General features: G+C 41.3%; 1 protein-coding gene across 4 annotated transcripts in view; it reads right to left on the reverse strand.

Annotated features, from left to right (window-relative positions):
• afg2a (AAA ATPase AFG2A) overlaps positions 1-22,859 on the reverse strand; it is a 476,777-nt gene that overhangs the window by 446,408 nt on the left and 7,510 nt on the right. For all 4 annotated transcript variants that reach the window (XM_078211250.1, XM_078211230.1, XM_078211259.1 and 1 more), the window contains 5 exons: positions 15,918-16,042; positions 8,745-8,902; positions 8,233-8,291; positions 6,682-7,362; positions 1,482-1,611 (listed from right to left, as the gene is read on the reverse strand). In XM_078211250.1, coding sequence (XP_078067376.1) covers positions 1,482-1,611; positions 6,682-7,362; positions 8,233-8,291; positions 8,745-8,902; positions 15,918-15,998 — 1,109 coding nt within the window. In that variant the 5' untranslated portion in view covers positions 15,999-16,042. The remainder of the gene's footprint in view (positions 1-1,481; positions 1,612-6,681; positions 7,363-8,232; positions 8,292-8,744; positions 8,903-15,917; positions 16,043-22,859) is intronic.

The raw sequence follows: 22,859 nt of genomic DNA on the forward strand, positions 1-22,859 counted from the left end.
ATATTGTCAATAGTTTTATATTTTCAGGTTCTACCTCTGATTCATTCCAATTTGCCATCACTAAAAACCAACCAGTGACTTCTTTGTCCTTGCAAACTACCAACCCATCTTCAACCTCCCTTTCCAGTCCAAAGTCTTTCAACGTGCTGTCGCTTCCCCAGCTTTCTGAAATTTGATGATTGAATTCCTCCGATCAGATTTCCGCCCATCACAGTACCAAAACAGCTCTTATAAAGTTGTAAATGATGTACTATGTAACCATGATAAAGGAAAGTTATCCCTTCTCATCCTTCTTGATCTGTCCTCAGCCTTTGGTATAATTGAAAACACTATGCTTCTCCAACACCACTCTATCATTGTCCAGCTAGGTGAGACTGCATTTGCCTGGTTTCATTTTCATCTATCTAATCATAGCCAGAGAATCACCAAATGGCTTCTCTTTCCACTCTCATTATTACCTCTAGTGTACCATTTCACACCCCCCGCCCCCCCCCCCCCCCCCGCCCCCCGCCCGCCACAACCCCATTGGCTCTCTCCCATTTATCATTAGCATGCTGCCCTGCGACAACGTTCTTCAAAAACACTATATCGATCTCCACATGTATGCTGGCCACATCCAGCTCTACCTCATCAACAACTCTCTCAACCTTTCCATTTTTTCTAAATTGTCAAACTGCTTATCAGCTATCCAGTACCGGGGAGCATAAATTTCCTCCAAATAAGTGTTAAAAATAATTCTTCAATTCTCGTCACAAACTCAATTCCATCGCCACCAGTTCCTTCTTCCTGGCAACTGTCTGAGGTTGTCAGACTGTTTGGAACCTCAGTACCATACTTGACGCAGAGATGACCTGTCAACCAAAAAAACTGTGCTGTCACTAAGACTGCCCATTTTCACTTCTGAAATTTCTCCCATCTGCACCCCGCCTCAGTCTTCCTTTGCTGTTTCCTTCAGACTTGATTAGTCCAACACACTCCTGGCTGGCCTCCCACAATCTATCCTCCATAAACCTGAGGTCATCCAAAACACTACTGCTCATTCTAACTCGCACCAAATGCCACTTACCCATTACCATTTCTTGCTGACGTACATAGGCTCCAGGTTAAACAATGACTTTGAACAATTTGCATTCTCTTTTTCATATCCCTATTCTCCTCCCCCATCTCTGCAATCTCACCCAGCTCTACAACTAAGATATCTGCATTCTTTCCTGGCCTCTATGAGCATCTAATTTCAATTGAGCCACCATTTCCTTCAGCTGCCTCAACCCTAATCTCTGGAATTCGCTCCTTACACCCTCTGCCACTCCGTCTCCCTTTCCTCTCTTAAAACCTCTCTCTTTGACCAAGCTTTATATCATCTGTCTGAATTTCCCCTTGGGGCTCAGTGGCGTATTTTATAATGCCTCTGTGAAGACTCTTGTCGAGACATTTTATTATGTTAAAGGTACTATACAACTACACCATGATACATCACTTACTTGCTCATAATTTCAGGTCCATTGATGGTAGAAATGTGAGCTCCAACTTCATTAGCCACAGCTCTGGCAATCAAAGTTTTCCCAGTGCCAGGAGGACCAAACAGCAAAATTCCTCGAGGGGGAGTAATTCCTAAACCATAACAAGAAAAAAAGAGCGCAAAGCAATGAAATGGTAGCATCTCCACATGGCGCTTACACTAAACCTTTTTATACCTTCAAATCTTTTTTAATTCAGGAGAAATTTATTTCCTCAAAGTGATGAGAATGTGGAACTCACTATCACATGGAGTGGTTAAGGTGAATACCACAGATGCATTTAAGGAGAGGTACATGAGGGAGATAGGAATGGAAGGCTATGTTGATAGTGCGGGATGATCTGAGATGAGATTCGTATGGAGCATTAACACGGACATAAACCGGTGATCAAATGGCCTGTTCCTCTGCTGTAACATTCACCTTCCTTTCGCAACTTTAATGAGTATATCATGCAGCCAAGTCGGGAAAACAAATAATTACAGACATTGTCCAGATGCACCATTTGATAAGTTAGCACCTGAAAGTGACAATTCCTCTTCATAATTTTTTTTTCCCATCCTGAACTTAATAACTGCTATTGAAATATAATTCTATGATTACCGACAATTCTCCAAACTCAAACTTAGCTGATCACCTCTCGTGCATGAACACAGAGCATGAACGTCAACAGGTTGTTCAACTGTAGCAGTATCACAGTAAATCTCAATTCTGCCCTTCTCCAGAGTCATGTATTTATACCTTAAAGGAACTACAACACTAACTGATTTTATTTTAGTTTTGCCTTTGCCATGGTGCTGAAGTCAATTGAAGCTTGCTGGTTTGCATGGCTTGGTTGCACACTTGGCAATGTTTTTAGCCACAGAGTATATGTGGAAAGTTCTCTTTAAAAAAATTATTTCCCTTCTTTTTAGGGAAGCCTTACCACCAAACCATATACAGGACAATAAGTGGGTGTCCTGCTCCAATACATTTGACAATGCTGCTCAAGGTTAGTCATTAGGAAGCATAGGTTGGCCAGGGCAAGCTTTTCTTCCCCACTGAGAAAACTTCAATCTTTGTTGTATATACTTCAGAATGTTAATAGCACAGATCAAAAAATTATCTTGTTGTGGATATCAGAAATGTGCACAGAATTCTATTGCACTCTGAAGCTAACCAGATTCTTGTTCTAATAATGGCCTGTTTTGATGTTGCATATTCAATTCAACAGCAATGGAACACCATGTGGTAGTGAAAATATTTACAAATGTTTTTGTTGTATTCAGAAGTTAACTTGTACAATATAAAATCCAGTACAATATAAAATCAAATACGAAAGCAGATCTTCAACTAGTGACAAACCTAAACAGTAAATAATTCCCCAGATTTGATAATTGCTCACAAATTTAGTCCTTTGTGTTAAATGATTCACCAAGGGCTGCTCAGTGGGTTTGACTGACAGCAGAGATTTCTGTTCTGCAGCACTGTATTAAAATGGGCAACAATTAATTAGTGGTACCTAACATCCATTTAGACCAGATCATTTACTGTATCACACAGAACATTGACAATGATATACTTCATAATATATGTAGCTACAGTTACAAGGATTATTGTAACAATGATAATTTTAATTCTTTGGACAGTGGACCAGTTGGATTTTTTCCAACTTAAAAATTACTGTATGTCATAAAATGAAGACCATGCCAGTTACAATGCCTATATCAATTAATAAACCATAAGTATGCTGGAGCTAATCCACATCTCTAAGTAAATATCTTTAACAGAGCCCGCAGACAAAACAAAGCACTGGAGCTCATTTTGAGAGGAGTATAATTGAAAAGCAGAGAAATTATGTTAAACTGTTCTAGAATGTTAGGTGGACTGGACTTTGAGTAACATGCATAGTTCAAGTCTTCATATTACAAAAAGGGAAATAGGGCACTGCTGAAAAGTTAGACAGAGCATGGTGGGAGAAGGTCATTTGGAACACTAATACCAGCATGGATCTTTGGAAACAATAGCCTGTTTCTGCATGTGAATTCTATGTAATAAAATCCAAATCCAAAGTCGTCCGAATAATTATTTACCGTAGGATTCTATAAAACTGAATTGGAGATAAAGTTTGCAATATAACTGAAAGATTTACATCATTTAACATTATTACATTATCCAGCACCATTTAACAAATGCGTCAATCCAAGATTTTGATAACCAAGCTAATAAAAAGGTAACCCAAATAGTTCAAACTCTCAAGTTATATTTATATGTAGTAATCATTAATGACAAATCGGATTGGATTAATGGATGGTGTTCAAACAAAAAAAACTTCACGATCATGGCTATCAAAATGGTTACACCATCAAACCTAAGAACAATTAGCAGAGTTAACTCTGGGGCGGCGCGGTAGCACAGTGGTTAGCACTGCTGCTTCACAGCTCCAGGGTCCCGGGTTCGATTCCCGGCTCGGGTCACTGTCTGTGTGGAGTTTGCACATTCTCCTCGTGTCTGCATGGGTTTCCTCCGGGTGCTCCGGTTTCCTCCCACAGTCCAAAGATGTGCGGGTTAGGTTGATTGGCCAGGTTAAAAATTGCCCCTTAGAGTCCTGATGCGTAGGTTACAGGGATTAGCGGGTAAATATGTGGGAGTAGGGCCTGGGTGGGATTGTGGTCGGTGCAGACTCGATGGGCCGAATGGCCTCCTTCTGCACTGTAGGGTTTCTATAAATTCTATAAACTCACTGACCTGTTATATCTCTCCAAACAGACATAATAAGACAAGATTGGAAATTGTCAAAGTAGATATTCCAAGAACACCAGCGCACGCACTTAAAATTATACATTTATATAAGCACCCTTTACAGAATAAAGCATCCCAAGGAGCTCCACAGTGAGTTTTACTGACAGCAGAGATTTCTGTTTTCCAGCACTGTACTGAAATTGACAACAATTAGTGGTACCTGATGTCCATTTAGACCAGGTCATTTACCATATCATGCAGCACTTTGACAATAATAATATGTAGCTACACATCCTGAATACAGTTACAAGAATTATTGTAACAATAAGAATTTTAATTCTTTGGACAGTGAACCAGTTGAATTTTTTCCAACTTAAAACTACTTTGTGTCACAAAATGAAGACCATGCCAGTTACAATGCCTATATCAATTAATAAACCATAAGTAGGCTGGGGCTGATACATATCTCTATGGAAACATTCTTAAGTGAAACTTGACACTGGACCCCATGAAGGCAGATGGCCAAAAAGGCAGGTTTCAACAAGTGTCTTAAAGGAGGAAAGTGAGATACAGAGGCAGAGAAGTTTGGGGAAGGAATTCCAGAGCTTAGGGCCTAGGCAGCGAAAGAAATGAATCCAATGAAGGAGTGATGAACATACAAGAGGTCAAACTTTGAGGAGCATAGATATCTTTTTGGTTTGTTGGTGGGTTGTGGGTGTAAACAACAAAGCCAACATTTATTGCCCATCAGTACATTTCAGAGGGCAGTAAACCCACATTACTGTGGCTTGGGAATTACATATTGGCCATTCAAGCAGATATCCTTCTCTAAGGGAGATGGGTTTTTAACAACAATCCAGTATTTTCATGGGCACGATTATTAGTGCTAGCTTTTTATTCCATATCTAATTACTTGAGTTTAAATTTCCCAGCTGTCTTTAAGTCAGATTTGAACTCATTTTTCTGGATCATTAGTCCAAACCTTAGAATTATAGGTGCAGCAACATAAGTATGCCATCATTGGCCTAGATGTCAGAGTTGTTGAGCTGGAAGGGGTTAGACAGATAGGTTTAGGGGGGAGGCCATGGAGACATTTGAAAACAAGGATGACAATTTTAACAGATATATTAGGAGCCAATATAGATTCACTTGAGTGACGAGTGAACAGGGTTTGAGACAGCATGTACCAATGCAAATATTTCAATAACTAAAAGTACTGCATTGAAATGAGTAGATTAATTTAAAAGTACTTAAACAAGAATCAAACTTGAGGTAGTATTCAGAAACTAGTTTATTTAAGAGAGAATATTGTCCCGACAGTTATCTGCTTACAGTCAACACCTCAAATTTATTACAAAAGGATCAATTAGTCCTCATTCCCAAAATGTTATTAAGCTAAATGACAATAAAGTAACACTGAATATTGAATGATCCAACATTTCCAAAACAAAGAGGCCTGACGTGTTTGGCTCAATGAAGCTTTGGTATCCTGACAAAATCATAAAAGGGGCTTTTTTAAAAAAAACTGGTATTCTGGCACATTTTCATGCCAACTAATCCTACCACTCTCCAGGTCAGACATGGTATGAGCCATGAAACAATATCAAGCTGTGGGATGGATGGGACCAGTGAACTGCAAATCTACTCAGCTTCTGAGAATGAACACAACAGCACGGATTGCAGAAGTGTAAAAAATATTTTTTTTTTCACCCCTCTAGTATTGTGCTCTGTGTGCATTCTCTAATGTGGAGAGAGGCAGAGAGTGTCCATGGACTATACAATAATGGAGCACATTGCATTCCCAATTCTGTCATCTCCTGATGACAGAATTCAGCATTTTCCTGCTGAACGGCAAGCAAGTGTAGGTTATCAATCCTCTTCCTAACCAGTGCAGCAAGACCAATTGAACTTAGCTAACTAAGTACAAACCAGAAATTAAACATAGGATCTTCTAGTCTACTTGGTTCAATCTACATCAGAAGTGTCTTTTATCTAGCAGGCTACTGGATGATGGTTAAGAGTGATACTCAGCTCGAAATAAATTAATCAATGATTACCTATAGTAGTTTTAGGCCTCTGTAGGCTTAATACTTCAACTCAGTGCCCTAAATGAACCTTGTTCACTAGTGCTTTTTTTTTCAAAACAAGGATTGCTCTTGTTCAGTGCCATGTTTTGTGGATTATTGGTTGGATTTAAAGTTGCAGTATGTCTCGTCACTCGTTAGACATTATTGTGTACTTCGCTTCACACAGCTTTGTAAAAGCTACAAAATTTCAAATGAATTATAAAAAGATTAATTCATTTGAATCATATAATAGTGGCAGGTTTTTCTTTTCAATAGAATCACAATTCAAGTTGTCAGCAATGAAGGAACATAAAACAATTACTTATATTTATCAAATCAAACCAACAGCTAAACTCTAGTCATGTTTTGAGATGTCATACCATAAGATTTGAACAGTTGGGGTTGTTTCAAAGGTAATTCAATAAATTCGCGAATCATCTTCAGCTGACTGTCCAGTCCTCCAATCATATCGTAAGTGACTTTGGGCTTATATTCTTGCTTACTCTCCTCATCATTGCTCTGTTCCTGTATGAACTTGATTTGAGTGAGTAAAGAAATGTGGTAAAATGTATCTCTGTTACTTTTCAGGCAACTGTCAGACATCAAGATGAAGTCCTCCACTGGAGGGTCACACTTATCTTCTCTTTCCTGAGCAGATTCGGGCATTTCAACATTTTCGCTATTGCTTACAGAAGAACATGTTACACCATTCTGTACTTCTGGTAATTCCTCACTGTCTACAATACTACTGTTGGTTAGAACGGATACATTTTGAGAATCCACTGGAGGAGAAATTGAATCAGAAGTAGTGCTGATCCCTCTGTCCTGAGTAACATCTATGGTCAAATTGCTGAAATGTGTGGACAAATCTACTGCAGTGTCCTCATGTACTGATTTGTCAAGCAACGATTCCGTATTCACTTGCATATCACTGAATGCGACATTGGATGGCATCTCCAACATTACACCATCCACTCCTTTTATCTTCCTCACCAACAACTGAAAAGTTCGACCATAAAATATAACGTTCAGGAAGTTGCCAGGTAACACTATCTTCCCATCTATGCAAAAAACAAAGTCAAAATAAGATACTCATAAAATTGGCACTAAATATCCAAAACTGTCTTCTCTACTTGCAGAAACTTATGTTAAATATGTACAAACTGTATTTTTCCATTTGATCATTTTTGTACACGAGACTAAATTAGATTGGAAGAAACCACTACCTTGGCATCAGATAGTCTTGTTATATCCCTGATTTAGTCATAATTACACTTTGAAACACTTCATTCTTTTGTTACATTTTACGGGACTTCAATGAGAACTCACCACTAGGTACTAGGATTAACATAATACCTACTCACCAGTAGGTACTATGGTAATAGCAAGTGAATTTTTTTTTAAATACGCTGACTAAAACACTAATAGTTGGAGAGAGAGAGAAGACTGATTTAAAGAATTCTGAAGTAAAAATGAGGGGCTTGAAATGCACATAACTAAGAATCATGCACAATACTAATCTTTCTTTTATCGTTTAGATGCTGCTGGGCTGGTTGTGCATTTCCAACATGTTCTGTTCATAAACTAATTTATGTAGAATACTATGTTGTGCATATTATTCTTGTGGCTCTGGGATTCATGTTCAAATCTCAGCCATCAGATAATTTTGACTAAGGGCATAACATAGAATGAAGTCTGATTGATTATCCAGTTCCTAGAGTGGACTGTCATGTATGTCAGCATAAAACTGCCCATAATGTAGTCCTATCTAGTACTCTCCCTCATTAGTTGGTCTGAAAAATGGAAATAAGTGTTTTACTAGGTGGCAAAGAGTGATATTCTGAGTTTTGAAATAAATGTTTTAAGTGTAATATTCAAAGTGCAAACTTTAAAGTACAAAAGTGGTATCCAGCAATTAAAATTGTTCATACCCATATTCCTTAGCAAGAAGGCAGATAATTCTTCGGTCTTGAAGGAATCATCTTTATCTCTACAATCAACAAGACAATTTAATTGGTTCGAGTTAGCATGCTAGCACAAATGGCAACCATTTCAATTAATAAGTTACAAAACAAAGTGGCATTAAAAAATAAGTTAAATTACTTGACTACAATAATTTAATCTAGTTGCTCAGGTGCTATCTTATTAATAATTGTAGGCACTAAATCCTTCAGCTAAACCTAAAACATCCCTGAAATTTCTGCAGGGTAGAATAGAGTTCCTGGTATGAAATTTAAATGAATTTAATTAATAAAAAATTGTGCTTTAACAAGCATTAAATGCCCCCACCAACAATCCCAAAGGCACATTCTACAATAATTTATCAATTTCACAAATATATTGAAAAACTATTATGCAATCTTAGAATACGAGCAAAAGATTTTTAGTTCACACCCAAGTGCATTTCTTTAAGCAGCTGACACTAAATCTACCAAATACAAACCTCAAAGCTACATGTAATTCCTCTGCCTCTAATACTGGACCGATCAGCGGCTGGACAGTAATTGCATCATTCACCTTGACCTTCAAATTCTTCTGGATGACTTCATCTAACCCTATCTTACTCCCAGGGAAACTTGGTACAGGCCAGGCTGTGCACACCTACCAAAAAAAGAATAATTGTGAGCTGAAAGCCAGAAGATATGTCTACTGAAGCAATTGTACCTACTGAGTCAGAACAAGCATTATCACATACTGTATATCATTCTGTAGTATAGCAATACATGGGGAGGACCAGTGGAAGACAGATGCAAGTTATTTTCCTAAAAAATAGCAGACTTGTGCAATCTACCAGAAAGATGATCTGTTAAATCCCTAATTTGTTGCCTTAAAATGTTCCTGGGGAAGCTTTCAAGGAACAAATTAGATAATCTGCAGTAACGCAAAGAATTGAAGACTCTGGTTAAATCCCTAAGGTCTGGTCAGAATTTGATAGATTTGAGAAAACAAATGTCAATCCATGGAAGAATAGATCGTGGACTTGAACAAATTGTTTAAAAGGTTGACAAAATTCAATTTGGGGATCCCCACATTAGTGCTGGCCTTTAAATTGCTGGATTGTGCTGAGGTGTCCCATGGACAGGTTACCAGTTCTAACTACTATATAAGCAGAAAAGGTTGGAAATAATTAGCTGAGAATGGAGTGCAATAGGTTCAGACGGAACTTGCTGTCTCAACCTTCTGCTCTTACCCTTTCCTCCCCCTCCCAGAACGGTGATAGGGTTCCCCTTGTCCTCACTTCCTACTCCATCAGCCTCCACATTCAAAGGATCATCCACCACCATTTCGGTGACTTCCAGCATGATGCCACCACCGAACACATGTTCCCTTCTGCTGTTAGCATTCTAAAGTGACTGTTCCCTTCCTGGTTTACTGCTCAACCAACACTTCCAACACCTCACCCCCTTCCCGCGACACCTTCCCTTGCAACCACAGGTGGTGTAATACCTGCCCTTTTACCCCTTCTCTCTCCTCACCATCCAAGGCCCCAAACACTTCTTCCAGGCGAAGCAGCAATTTACTTGTACTCCTTTCAATTTAGTCTACTGTATTCACTGCTCACAATGCAGTCTCCTCTACAAAGTCCACAAGCATGATCCCAAGCTTCCCACTGCGTGCCATTTTAACTCACTACATTGCTCTCCCAACACATTTGTCCTCAGCTTGCCAGTGATGCTCAATGCAAGCAAGAATAGCACCTCATCTTCCAATTAGACACTTTGCAACCTTCTTGACTCAATATTGAGTTGAACAATTTCAGACCATGAACTCTGTCCTCCATTTTGATTCTGGTGGTTTTACCCTGCACCAGTCTGAATCTTGTTTTTCCATGTTTTGCTTTCAGACAAACCTATTCATTATTCTGCCATTCAGATTCGCTCTGGACAAATGCCTTGCTTCTTTACTACAACCATTACCATTAACAACAATTACCACCTTTTGTTCCATGACATTTTTGTCATTTAATCTCTCCCCTCCCCCCACCCTTATCCCAAAATTCCCCAAGATAACGACAAAATACTGCAGATGCTGGGGCCTACCTTCTATCTGCTTTCAGTTCTGAAGGGTCATATTCGACTTGAAATGTTAACTTCATTCCTCTCTCCATAAATGCTGCCAGACCTACTGAGTATTTCCAGTACATTCTGTTTTTATTTCATATTTCCAGCATGTGCAGTATTTTGCTTTTATTTGTTATTGCTGTTGTTTGGTTTACAGGAGACCCTAGTGGATCAAATATTTGTTGCCTTAAAATGTTCCTGGGGAAGCCTTCAAGGAACAAATTAGATATTCTGTGGTAACGCAAAGAATTGAAGACTCTGGTTGCCAGATTTCAAATTAATCCAGATATAGGCTGCAAGTGTCAATACAATGGAAGGATTATAGACAGACAGAATGAAAGTGAAAGTATTTTTAATAGATCTGGTTATTATAGCATAAGAAAAGGTTGGAACAGCATTAATAGGCAAGTGCATCTCAGGAATGCACAAGGTACAGTTAGTAGATGTGAATTATCGAGAGCAGAGAGACAGGGGCCGGAACTCTACCACCTGGCCTGCCACAGAATCAGAGCAGGCGAGGGTCTGACAACGGAAATCTCCATTGACCTCGGGTAGGAATTTTCGGTCTTACCCGAGCGACGCCGTTTAACCCTGCCCAGGGTCTTTGAAATGACATATGATGACAACAATTCTATGAGGATGAAGATAATGATGAACCCAAACAAATTATACTTGTCACAAAGAGTTTTAATCCTGTGGATATGGTTAATCATGAACCTGTTAACTCCTGAGTACTGGATAATGCTTTTACTCCTAAAAGTTTGCAGAACAAAATTGTTTAAAATGCTATCTTGATTCACTAGGTAGTGAGGACTAATACAAAGGTTAACAAATATGAAAATACTATGTGCTTCAGGTTTGATGATAACAAAGCATTGTGGTTATGCGAAAGTTGTAATAAACTAGCTGCAGTAAGCCATTTTATAAATACTGGTGTAGTCTAGCAAGATACCTTTGCTGTTGAGTAAAACTTCTATGATAAAGGGACAAATGAAAATTGACATGGGACACAAGGAGGTAATTATTTTTGAAAATTCAGTGGCTCTGCTGTTTATCCTGTCAGGACATTATTGTATACCCTTAATAAAGCTGATGTTTCTCATCAGTGTGTCACACAAGTATTAATGATATCAGGTGATAAGAGTTAGACCTTGAAAAGAAGAAGTTTTAAGAGTTACATAAATAATTTGTGTAGCCTACTTGTCAAGAGTTAAACATTGTTATTTGTATTTTGTGCCATATTGATGGTTTGTTCAGAAGAGGCTCTTGCATCAAAAAACAAACATATCTAAAAAAATCCTCCAATAATGTAAGAGTGTGATCTCGCAGTAGTAGCCCAGGCAGATGAAGTAATAGAAGTAGAAGCCTTGGAGTAGATTAGTCAATGAGATAAAGACCACAAATCAGTCCTACAACAGAATTAGAAACAGGATTTCTCATTACCATGAAGTGTTGGTGGCTGCAAATAAACTAATAAGAGAATTAGATGGATTTGTACTGGATAGGATTGTAAACTGTGAAGAGAAGACAGAGCGGCTGCAGGGCTATAGATTGCTTAGGTGAGTGGGCAACAAGGTGGCAGATTGACTATAACATGGGAAAGTAGTAAGAATAGTAAAACAGATCGTTTAAAAGAATTAAGAATGAGAGGTGACCCAAATGAAACACATAAGATTCTAAAAGGGGCTTAACAGTATAGACAGGGAAAGGTGGTTTCCCCTGGCTGAGAAATACAGAACACAAGGGCACTATTTAAGGATGAGGGGCCGATCATTTAAGACAGAGATGAAGAGAAATTTCTTTACTCAGAGGGTTGTGCATCTTTAGAATTCCCTATAGAATCATAAAATCCCTAGAGTACAGGAGGCCATTCGACCCGTCAAGCCTGCACCAGCAACAATCCCACTCAAGCTCTATCCGCATTACCCATCATATTTACCTGACGCTAAGGGACAGTTTAGCATGAAGGTTCCAAGGTATGGTATTTTTCAGCAAGATCTGTTTTGCTTATAAAAAGGCTGTGTTCAACCAAAAGTAGACCCCATAATGCTTTAATACGAACAAGCTTCCATGATGCATGTTGGTAATATCTTAAGGGAATTTGAGTAACATGTTTTTAAGATTAGACTAGAAATTAAAATTGGGAGTCAGGCTTGTGGGGCTTTTATAGATATTAAGTAGAATAGGTGGAATAATTGTAAATCAAAAATTCTATATAAACACTGTTACTCCCATTCCAGTTAATTGCACTCAGTCATCATAGAAAGATAATGTTTTATGTAAAGAGAATGCAGAGCAACTGTGAAGTTCTGCAGCTGGGTTTATATTTCTCATGAGTAACATTGTCATTTAACTTGGGCGGTTAAGAAAATAAAAAGGATGTTATATGCTGAAACACTGTCTCTTGTGGAGGGAGTAGATATGGCATTCTTTATCAAATATTTTAACCAAGATTCTACACAATTGACGCACTGAAGATAGCATACTAGTGTGTATACAGTAGTTGTGGAAGGGGATTTCTAATCAGCTAATAAATTTGTAGGCAGAATGTCTTTCAGAGGACAAAGAATCAGTAAAAAGTTAAATGATTATTGGGCAAGCTAACACAAACAGCTTATACATATGTGAATGCAGTAAGTGAATCAAAACAAATAATTATGATTTTAAAACATATATGCTGATATTTTAAATGTATTTCAATGTAAATGTAAAGGAAAGATACCAAAAGGCATGGCCGTTGAAGTCAATAGCTTAAAGCAAAAGGAGTCTTATCTGGTGGCATTCCTAAGATATGCATAATGTTGTATTATGCAACATTATGAATAATTCTATTCAACTTGGCAGTGAGCCGGTGGGGACATTCATTGCTGTAGCATCTACCATTACCGAGCACCAGAAAATTAGTTAGTGCCACGGGGAGACTACATCCAGAATCAGTGGGACAAATGAGATATCACCATGCTATTAAGTATCTTATGATTGGCTGAGGTATCTTACAGAAATTTGTATTGATGTGTAACTATCAAATGGAATTGATTTTAAGCTAATGAAAGACAGAATTATTGATTATGAACAAGTATAGTTGATCTTGGTTTCAGATAAAGTTCGTGGGCCGAAGGGCCTGTACTGTTCTATGTTCTATCTGTATTTGACTCTGTCAGGGGCAGGTCGTGCCTTACGAGCCTGGTTGAGTTCTTTGAAAATGTGACCAAGCACATTGACGAAGGAAGAGCGGTGGATGTGGTCTATATGGACTTCAGCAAAGCGTTCGATAAGGTCCCCCATGCAAGACTTCTTGAGAAAGTGAGAGGGCATGGGATCCAAGGGGCTGTTGCCTTGTGGATCCAGAACTGGCTTGCCTGCAGAAGGCAGAGAGTGGCTGTGGAGGGGTCTTTCTCTGCATGGAGGTCAGTGACCAGTGGAGTGCCCCAGGGATCTGTTCTGGGACCCTTGCTGTTTGTCATTTTCATAAATGACCTGGATGAGGAAGTGGAGGGATGGGTTGGTAAGTTTGCTGACGACACCAAGGTAGGTGGTGTTGTGGATAGTTTGGAGGGATGTCAGAAGTTGCAGCGAGACATAGATAGAATGCAAGACTGGGCGGAGAAGTGGCAGATGGACTTCAACCCGGATAAGTGTGTAGTGATCCATTTTGGCAGATCCAATGGGATGGAGCAGCAGTATAAAATGAAGGGTACCATTCTTAGCAGTGTAGAGGATCAGAAGGACCTTGGGGTCCGGGTCCATAGGACTCTTAAATCGGCCTCGCAGGTGGAGGATGCGGTCAAGAAGGCGTATGGCGTACTAGCCTTCATTAATCGAGGGATTGAGTTTAGGAGTCGGGAGATAATGCTGCAGCTTTATAGGACCCTGGTTAGACCCCACTTGGAGTACTGCGCGCAGTTCTGGTCACCTCATTACAGGAAAGATGTTGAAGCCATTGAAAGGGTGCAGAGGAGATTTACAAGGATGTTGCCTGGATTGGGGGGCATGCCTTATGAGGATAGGTTGAGGGAGCTTGGTCTCTTCTCCCTGGAGAGACGAAGGATGAGAGGTGACCTGATAGAGGTTTACAAGATGTTGAGGGGTCTGGATAGGGTGGACTCTCAGAGGCTATTTCCAAGGGCTGAAATGGTTGCTACGAGAGGACACAGGTTTAAGGTGCTGGGGGGTAGGTACAGGGGGGATGTCAGGGGTAAGTTTTTCACTCAGAGGGTGGTGGGTGAGTGGAATCGGCTGACGTCGGTGGTGGTGGAGGCAAACTCGTTGGGGTCTTTTAAGAGACTTCTGGATGAGTACATGGGATTTAATGGGATTGAGGGCTATAGATAGGCCTAGAGGTGGGGATGTGATCGGCGCAACTTGTGGGCCGAAGGGCCTGTTTGTGCTGTGACTTTCTATGTTCTATGTTCTATGTAATCTAGTTCTTTGAGAGGTTCTGTCACTCTGTCCTTAGAGCTATTTAACTCTTTGTCAGACTCCAGTCAGCTTTAAGTTTGTATTGTATTGTCTTATGTTTTATGTTTAGTAAATTTGTTACATCTTTTATACAGAGATATTTGCCTTGCGAGTTCTGAATTGTCTTAGTTTAAGATACAATTGGCCACTTCTTGAAATTTCCCCACAACAGTAGTTCATTTTGAGATGACATACTCTGTGAAAAATGAGTGAGAAAAGATTACGGGTTAGCCTTATTGGATTCCAACAAATGCTGGAGTGAAAGGAAATCTCTGAAATTAGATGGGTGGATCTGGTTCTACAAAAGGAAATAGGCATACAAAGGAATTGGTATGGATCCGAGAGGAGGGCCATCTTGCATTGTAACAACAATTTGTTTTGGTTGTACATATAAACTCTAAAGACATCTGTTAATTGTGTGAAGCTGTTGGATATTAACTGAGGATTCATTTGTTCCTCTATAAAGAAAAATGGACAGACTAAATCTATGGTTGGTGGATGACTATGAATAAATACTTGTAAAAATGCGCTATTTTTTACTACCTGGCTTCCTGGAATATAACAAAGCCTCTCCACCATCCATAATGCTCAGATCAGGAATGTAATGGAATGCTCACCAATCATCTATGTGGACTCTATTCAAGAAATTTACAATCTAGAAACAGTAGTTGGCTTCATCAACACCCTACCATTAGATTCATTATCCATCCCTATAATCACTGGCACACTGTAACTGCAATATATTATAGCTACAGAATGAAATGCAGCAATTCACCAAGCTCTTCAGTACCCCCTTCTGCACTGGTTTCTACCATCAAGAAAGGCAAAGCCACAGAAATATCATAATCTCAAAGTGCCTCTGCAGCTTCTTGGTTATGGGCAACTCCAATGAGGCTGTGTAGTTGCCCATCCCAAGTTGCCCTGAGAAGGTGCCTTAATGAACTGAAATCTTTGAGATGATTTTCTTCGCAAAAATGTTAGTTAGGGAATCACAGAATGTTGAATCAGCAATGATAAAGAAATGGTGACATATATCCAGGATGACATGTGACTTAAAAAGAAGTCACAGGGGTATGGTACTTTTCTCCGGCACTTACCTCCTGTCTGCCAGCAGTGCTGGTAAGAAGGATTGGTCGACCAATGCAGATGTTTGCCAGTTTTATGCTGTTGAAACCCATTTGAGCAAGACACTTGCGGCAAGCCTTAGGCACCTTCTCATTAGCTAAAATCACAAAAATGGATAAATGAAACCAGTTATGCAATGTATACTTGGCTATTTTTTGCTCTCCTAGCCAACATGCCATCATTTATGCTCCATAAAATCCAGCTGATCCAAAATTTAAACAATCCCCCACCATTCTATAAATTCTGCTCCCGAATCCCCCTCCCCATATGTTGCTTAGCTGGAACCCATCTGCTCTGTAGGTATCCAATCATTTGAAAAATCAAATCAGAGTCCATACACCTAAGTTGTAGCCACACATTGCTCTATCAAATTACCCTCCATCTCTTTTCACTAGCACATCAAACAGATATTTTTCAGGAAGTGCTTCATTTGAGATTTTCCCCTTTAGCTTATTTTCTAATGCCCTCAGTTGATCATAACGGACTTCTGGTCTACTTCGACCTTTGTTATTCCTTCCCCCATGTATACCAACATTTGGTTTCTCACCTTCTCCTTTGAGGTACTTCAGCGCAGTCATCTTTCAAGCTGGAAAATTTAGAATTGATCGCAAAGCGAGGGTTGAAAGAATGAAAAAACGATACCTTTATATGTGGCGATCCTTATAACTATAGCTCAGCCAAGTGGCCATTCCCAAAACATGACAATAGTGACATCAAGGCGAGATTTAGGTGGCATAGGTTGGGGAAGGAAACTGCAGGGGATGGGCACAATTGTAATGTGGAACTTGTTCAAGGAACAGCTACTACGCGTCCTTGATAAATATGTACCTGTCAGGCAGGGAGGAAGCAGTCGTGTGAGGGAACCGTGGTTTACTAAGGAGGTTGAATCTCTTGTGAAGAGGAAGAAGGAGACTTATGTTAAGATGAGATGTGAAGGCTCAGTTAGGGCGCTTGAGAGTTACAAGTTAGCCAGGAAGGACCTAAAGAAAGAGTTAAGAGCCAGGAGGGGACATGAGAAGTCTTTGGCAGGTAGGATCAAGGAAAACCCTAAAGCTTTCGATAGGTATGTCAGAAGTAAAAGAATGACTAGGGTAAGATTAGGGCCAGTCAAGGACAGTAGTGGGAAGTTGTGCGTGGAGTCTGAAGAGATAGGAGAGGCACTAAATGAATATTTTTCGTCGGTATTCGCACAGGAGAGGGACAGTGTTGTCGAGGGGAGTACTGAGATGTAGGCTGTTGGACCGGACGGGATTGAGGTTCATAAGGAGGTGTTAGCAATTCTGGAAAGGGTAAAAATAGATAAGTCCCCTGGGCCGGATGGGATTTATCCTAGGATTCTCTGGGAGGCTAGAGAGGAGATTGCAGAGCCTTTGGCTTTGATCTTTGTGTCATCATTGTCTACAGGAACAGTGCCAGAAGACTAGCAAATGTTGTTCCCTTGTTCAAGAAGGGGAGTAGGGACAACCCTGGTAATTATAGACCGGTGAGCCTTACGTCTGTTGTGGGCAAAGTTTTGGAAAGGATTATAAGAGATAGGATTTATAATCATCTAGAAAGGAATAATTTGATTAGGGATAGTCAGCACGGTTTTGTGAAGGGTAGGTCGTGCCTCACAAACCTTATTGAGTTCTTTGGGAAGGTGACCAAAGAGGTGGATGAGGATAAAGCGGTTGATGTGGTGTATATGGATTTCAGCAAAGCGTTTGATAAGGTTCCCCATGGTAAGCTATTGCAGAAAATACAGACACATGGGATTGAGGGTGATTTAGGGGTTTGGATCTGGAATTGGCTAGCTGTAAGAAAACAGAGGGTGGTGGTTGATGGGAAATATTCATCCTGGAGTTCAGTTACTAGTGTTGTACCGCAAGGATCTGTTTTGGGGCCACTGCTGTTTGTCATTTTTATTAATGACCTGGACGAGGGCGTAGAAGGATGGATTAGTAAATTTGCGGATGACACTAAAGTCGGTGGAGTTGTAGACAGTGCGGAGGGAAGTGACAGGTTACAGAGGGACATAGATAAGCTGCAGAGCTGGGCTGAGAGGTGGCAAATGGAGTTTAATGCGGAAAAGTGTGAGGTGATTCACTTTGGAAGGAGTAACAGGAATACAGAGTACTGGGTTAATGGTAAGATACTTGGTAGTGTGGATGAACAGAGGGATCTGGGTGTCCATGTGCATAGATCCCTGAAAGTTGGCACCCAGGTTGATAGGGTTGTTAAGAAGGCGTACAGTGTGTTAGCTTTTATTGGTAGAGGGATTGAGTTTCAGAGCCAGGAGGTCATGCTGCAACTGTACAAAACTCTGGTGCGGCCGCACTTGGGAGTATTGCGTACAGTTCTGGTTGCCGTATTATCGGAAAGATGTGGAAGCGTTGGAAAGGGTGCAGAGGAGATTTACCAGGATGTTGCCTGGTATGGTGCGAAGATCGAATGAGGAAAGGCTGAGGGACTTGAGGTTGTTTTCGTTAGAGAGAAGAAGGTTAAGAGGTGACTTAATAGAGGCATACAAGATGATCAGAGGATTAGATAGGGTGGATAGTGAGAGCCTATTTTCTCGGATGGTGATGGCTAACACGAGGGGACATAGCTTTAAATTGAGGGGTGAGAGATATAGGACAGATGTTAGAGGTAGGTTCTTTACTCAGAGAGTAGTAAGGGCGTGGAATGCCCTGCCTGCAGCAGTAGTGGACTCGTCAACATTAAGAGCATTCAAGTGGTTATTGGATAAACATATGGATGATATTGGAATAGTGTAGATTAGAGGGGCTTGAGATTGGTTTCACTGGTCGGTGCAACATCGAGGGCCGAAGGGCTTGTACTGCGCTGTAATGTTCTATGTTACTTTGTGATCTTACTTTCACCCAACATCCATTAGTGTGCACTTTCAAATTGAAGCATTGCAGAAGGGGAATGCGAAAGCCAAAGGGGAAAGTTCCTTTACCATGCTTGCCTGAGGATTTTTTATTTTACTTTCAATATGTTTTTACAGCTTTATTTTACAAAATAGAGGAATCAGGATGAAAATGTGTGTCCAGAATGAAGTCTCAAAAGTGAGCTAACCTGGGTGAGTTTATATTCAAGGGCAGAATTTATCCAAAAAATGACTAAGTGTCCTGCCGGCGTGGAACAAATCACAATTTTCCCACACTTATTCATTTTTTGGGAGGGGGTGAGTTTTGTACCGGTTCTGAGAGCACCCTAACCACTCCGGCAAGCCTGGCTTTAGAGATCAGGCACCCTTTTTAGGGTGCCCCGATATCAAAATGAAATTGAAGATCTCCCCTCCTTTCCCCGACGAACATCGGGACCATCCCCTCAGCAATTGAAGGCATGTTTCCACACCCACTTCCACAATGTAGATCGCCGGGACATTGGGGGCCTCCCAATGAGTCCCCTTTCATTTCAAAGAACACTACAGCACAGGAACAGGCCCTTCGGCCCTCCAAGCCCGCGCCGCTCCCTGGTCCAAACTAGACCATTCTTTTGTATCCCTCCATTCCCACTCCGTTCATGTGGCTATCTAGATAAGTCTTAAATGTTCCCAGTGTGTTCGCCTCCACCACCTTGCCCGGCAGCGCATTCCAGGCCCCCACCACCCTCTGTGTAAAATATGTCCTTCTGATATCCGTGTTAAACCTCCCCCCCCCCCCCCCTCACCTTGAACCAATGACCCCTCGTGAACGTCACCACTGACCTGGGAAAAAGCTTCCCACCGTTCACCTTATCTATGACTTTCATAATTTTATACACCTCTATTAGGTCACCCCTCATCCTCCGTCTTTCCAGTGAGAACAACCCAGTTTACCCAATCTTTCCTCATAACTAAGCCCTTCCATACCAGGCAACATCCTGGTAAACCTCCTCTGCACTCTCTCTCTAAAGCCTCCACGTCCTTCTGGTAGTGTGGCAACCAGAACTGGGCGCAGTATTCCAAATGCGGCCGAACCAACGTTCTATACAACTGCAACATCAGACCCCAACTTTTATACTCTATGCCCCGTCCTAGAAAGGCAAGCATGCCATATGCCTTATTCACTATCTTCTCCACCTGTGACGTCACCTTCAAGGATCGGTGGACTTGCACACCCAGGTCCCTCTGTGTATCTACACCCTTTATGGTTCTGCCATTTATCGTATAGCTCCCCCCTACGTTAGTTCTACCAAAATGCATCACTTCGCATTTATCTGGATTGAACTCCATCTGCCATTTCTTTGCCCAAATTTCCAGCCTATATCCTTCTGTAGCCTCTGACAATGTTCCTCACTATCTGCAAGTCCAGCCATTTTTGTGTCGTCCGCAAACTTACTGATCACCCCAGTTATACCTTCTTCCAGATCGTTTATATAAATCATAAACAGCAGAGGTCCCAATACAGAGCCCTGCGGAACACCACTAGTCACAGGCATCCAGCCGGAAAAAGACCCTTCCACTACCACCCTCTGTCTTCTGTGACCAAGCCAGTTCTCCACCCATCTAGCCACCTCCCCCTTTATCCCATGAGATCCAACCTTTTGCACCAACCTACCACGAGGGACTTTGTCAAACGCTTTACTAAAGTCCATATAGACGACATCCACGCCCTTCCCTCGTCAACCATTCTAGTCACTAGTTCAAAAAACTCCACCAGGTTAGTGAGGCATGACCTCCCTCTCAAAAAACCATGCTGACTATCGTTAATGAGTTTATTCCTTTCTAAATGCGCATACATCCTATCTCTAAGAATCTTCTCCAACAACTTCCCCACCACGGACGTCAAGCTCACCGGCCTATAATTACCCGGGTTATCCTTCCTACCCTTCTTAAATAACGGGACCACATTAGCTATCCTCCAATCCTCTGGGACCTCACCTGCGTCCAGTGACGAGACAAAGATTTGCGTCAGAGGCCCAGCGATTTCATCTCTCGTCTCCCTGAGCAGCCTTGGATAGATTCCATCAGACCCTGGGGATTTGTCAGTTTTTATATTCCCTAAAAAACCTAACACTTCCTCCCTTGTAATGGAGATTTTCTCTAACGGGTCAACACTCCCCTCCGAGACACTCCCAGTCAACACATCCCTCTCCTTTGTGAATACCGACGCAAAGTATTCATGTCCGCCATCATGATCACCTTCCTGCTCCCCTCGGGCCTCACCCCACAGAACTGCCCCCAGCACCCTGACAGTTTACATCTAGCACTACTAGGGTGCCACGTTGGCACTGCCCAGCCATATCCCTGACCTCCGAGCCCACTAGCATGGTTACCACACTTGGTCTCTGTTTGTGGAGGCCAGTAGTGATTCTTGCTGGATTCCCGCTGCACCCAAGGGTTGGAGAATCCAGGGAGCAGGGAGAATCAGGCCTGAAACAGACTAGGCATACTTAAAGATGCCAATGTGGTTCTTGTCCTCCGTGGCAGAGTCCATACACATGCCATGCCTCTAGCAAAGCTGTTCCAGTACAACCACAACACTGGTATCTACTTGGAAAAGGAGAAAATTGTCCATGTATGTCCTGGCCACAAAAAGCGGGACAAATCCACACGGCCAATTACTACCCCATCAATCTACTCTTGATCATCAATAAAGTGATGGAAGGGATCATCAACAGTGCTATCAAATGGCACTTGCCCTGCCATAATCTACCCTTGGTTCCCCAAAGGGAAAAAAAGCATGTGTGTGAAGATATGCTAAAAACAAAAACTCAGTTCCTGACCTCATTAAAGCCTCGTTTCAAACATGGACAAAATAATGGAATTCCAGGAGGTGAGGTAAGAGTGACTGCCCTTGACATCAAGGCAGCATTTGACCAAGTGTGATATCAAGGAGCCCTAGTCAAACTAGAGTCAAGGGAGTCGGGGGGAAAACCTGGTTAGATTAATACCTAGCACAGAGGAAAATGGTGGGATGGTGGTTGGAGGCGAATCATCTGAATTCCAGGACATAATTGCAGGAGTTCCTCAGGGTAGTGTTTAATCCCAACCATCTTCCGCTGCTTCATCAATGACCTTCCTTCCATAAGGTCAGAAGTGGGGATATTCGCTGATGATTGAGCATTGTTCAGCACCATTCGTGACTCCTCAGATATTGAAGCAGTCCATAGAGTGAACGTTCAAAGACTATTTCCTCGGGTGGATGGAGCTATTACAAGGGGGCATAACTATAGGGCTCATGGTGAGAGATATAGAAAGGATGTCCAAGGTAGGTTCTTTACTCAGAGAGTGGTTAGGGTGTGGAATGGACTGCCTGCAGTGATAGTGGAGTCAGACACTTTAGGACATTTAAGCGGTTATTGGATAGGCACATGGAGGATGATAGGGAGTGGGATAGCTTGATCTTGGTTTCAGATAAAGCTCGGTACAACATCGTGGGCCGAAGGGCCTGTTCTGTGCTGTACTCTTCTATGTTCTATGTCCAAATGCAGCAAGACCTGGACAATATCCAGACTTGGATTGACGAGTAACATTCACACCACACAAACGTCAGGCAATGACCATCTCCAACAATAGAGAATCAAACCACCACTGAATCTCCCACCATCAACAGCATGGGGGTCACCATTGTCCAGAAATTGAACTGGAACAACCATATAAATACTGTGCTACAAGAGAAGGTCAGAGGCTAGCAATCCTGTGGCGAGTAACTTGGCTCTTGACTCCCCAAAGCCTGGCCAACATTTACAAGTCACAAGACAGGAGTATGATGGAATTCACTCCACTTGCCTGGATGAGTGTAGATTCAACAACACTCAAGAAGCTTGATATCATCCAGGACAAAGCAGCCTACTTGTTTGGCACCTCATCCACAAACATTCACTCCCTTCACAACCAACGAACAGTGTAGCAACGTGTACCATCTATAAGATGCACTGCAAGAACTCACCAATGTCTCTTAGACAGCACATTCTAAATCCACAATCATTACCATCGAAAAGGA

Source organism: Mustelus asterias, chromosome 1 (genome assembly GCF_964213995.1).
Source record: "Mustelus asterias chromosome 1, sMusAst1.hap1.1, whole genome shotgun sequence".
Taxonomy (NCBI): Eukaryota; Metazoa; Chordata; class Chondrichthyes; order Carcharhiniformes; family Triakidae; genus Mustelus; species Mustelus asterias.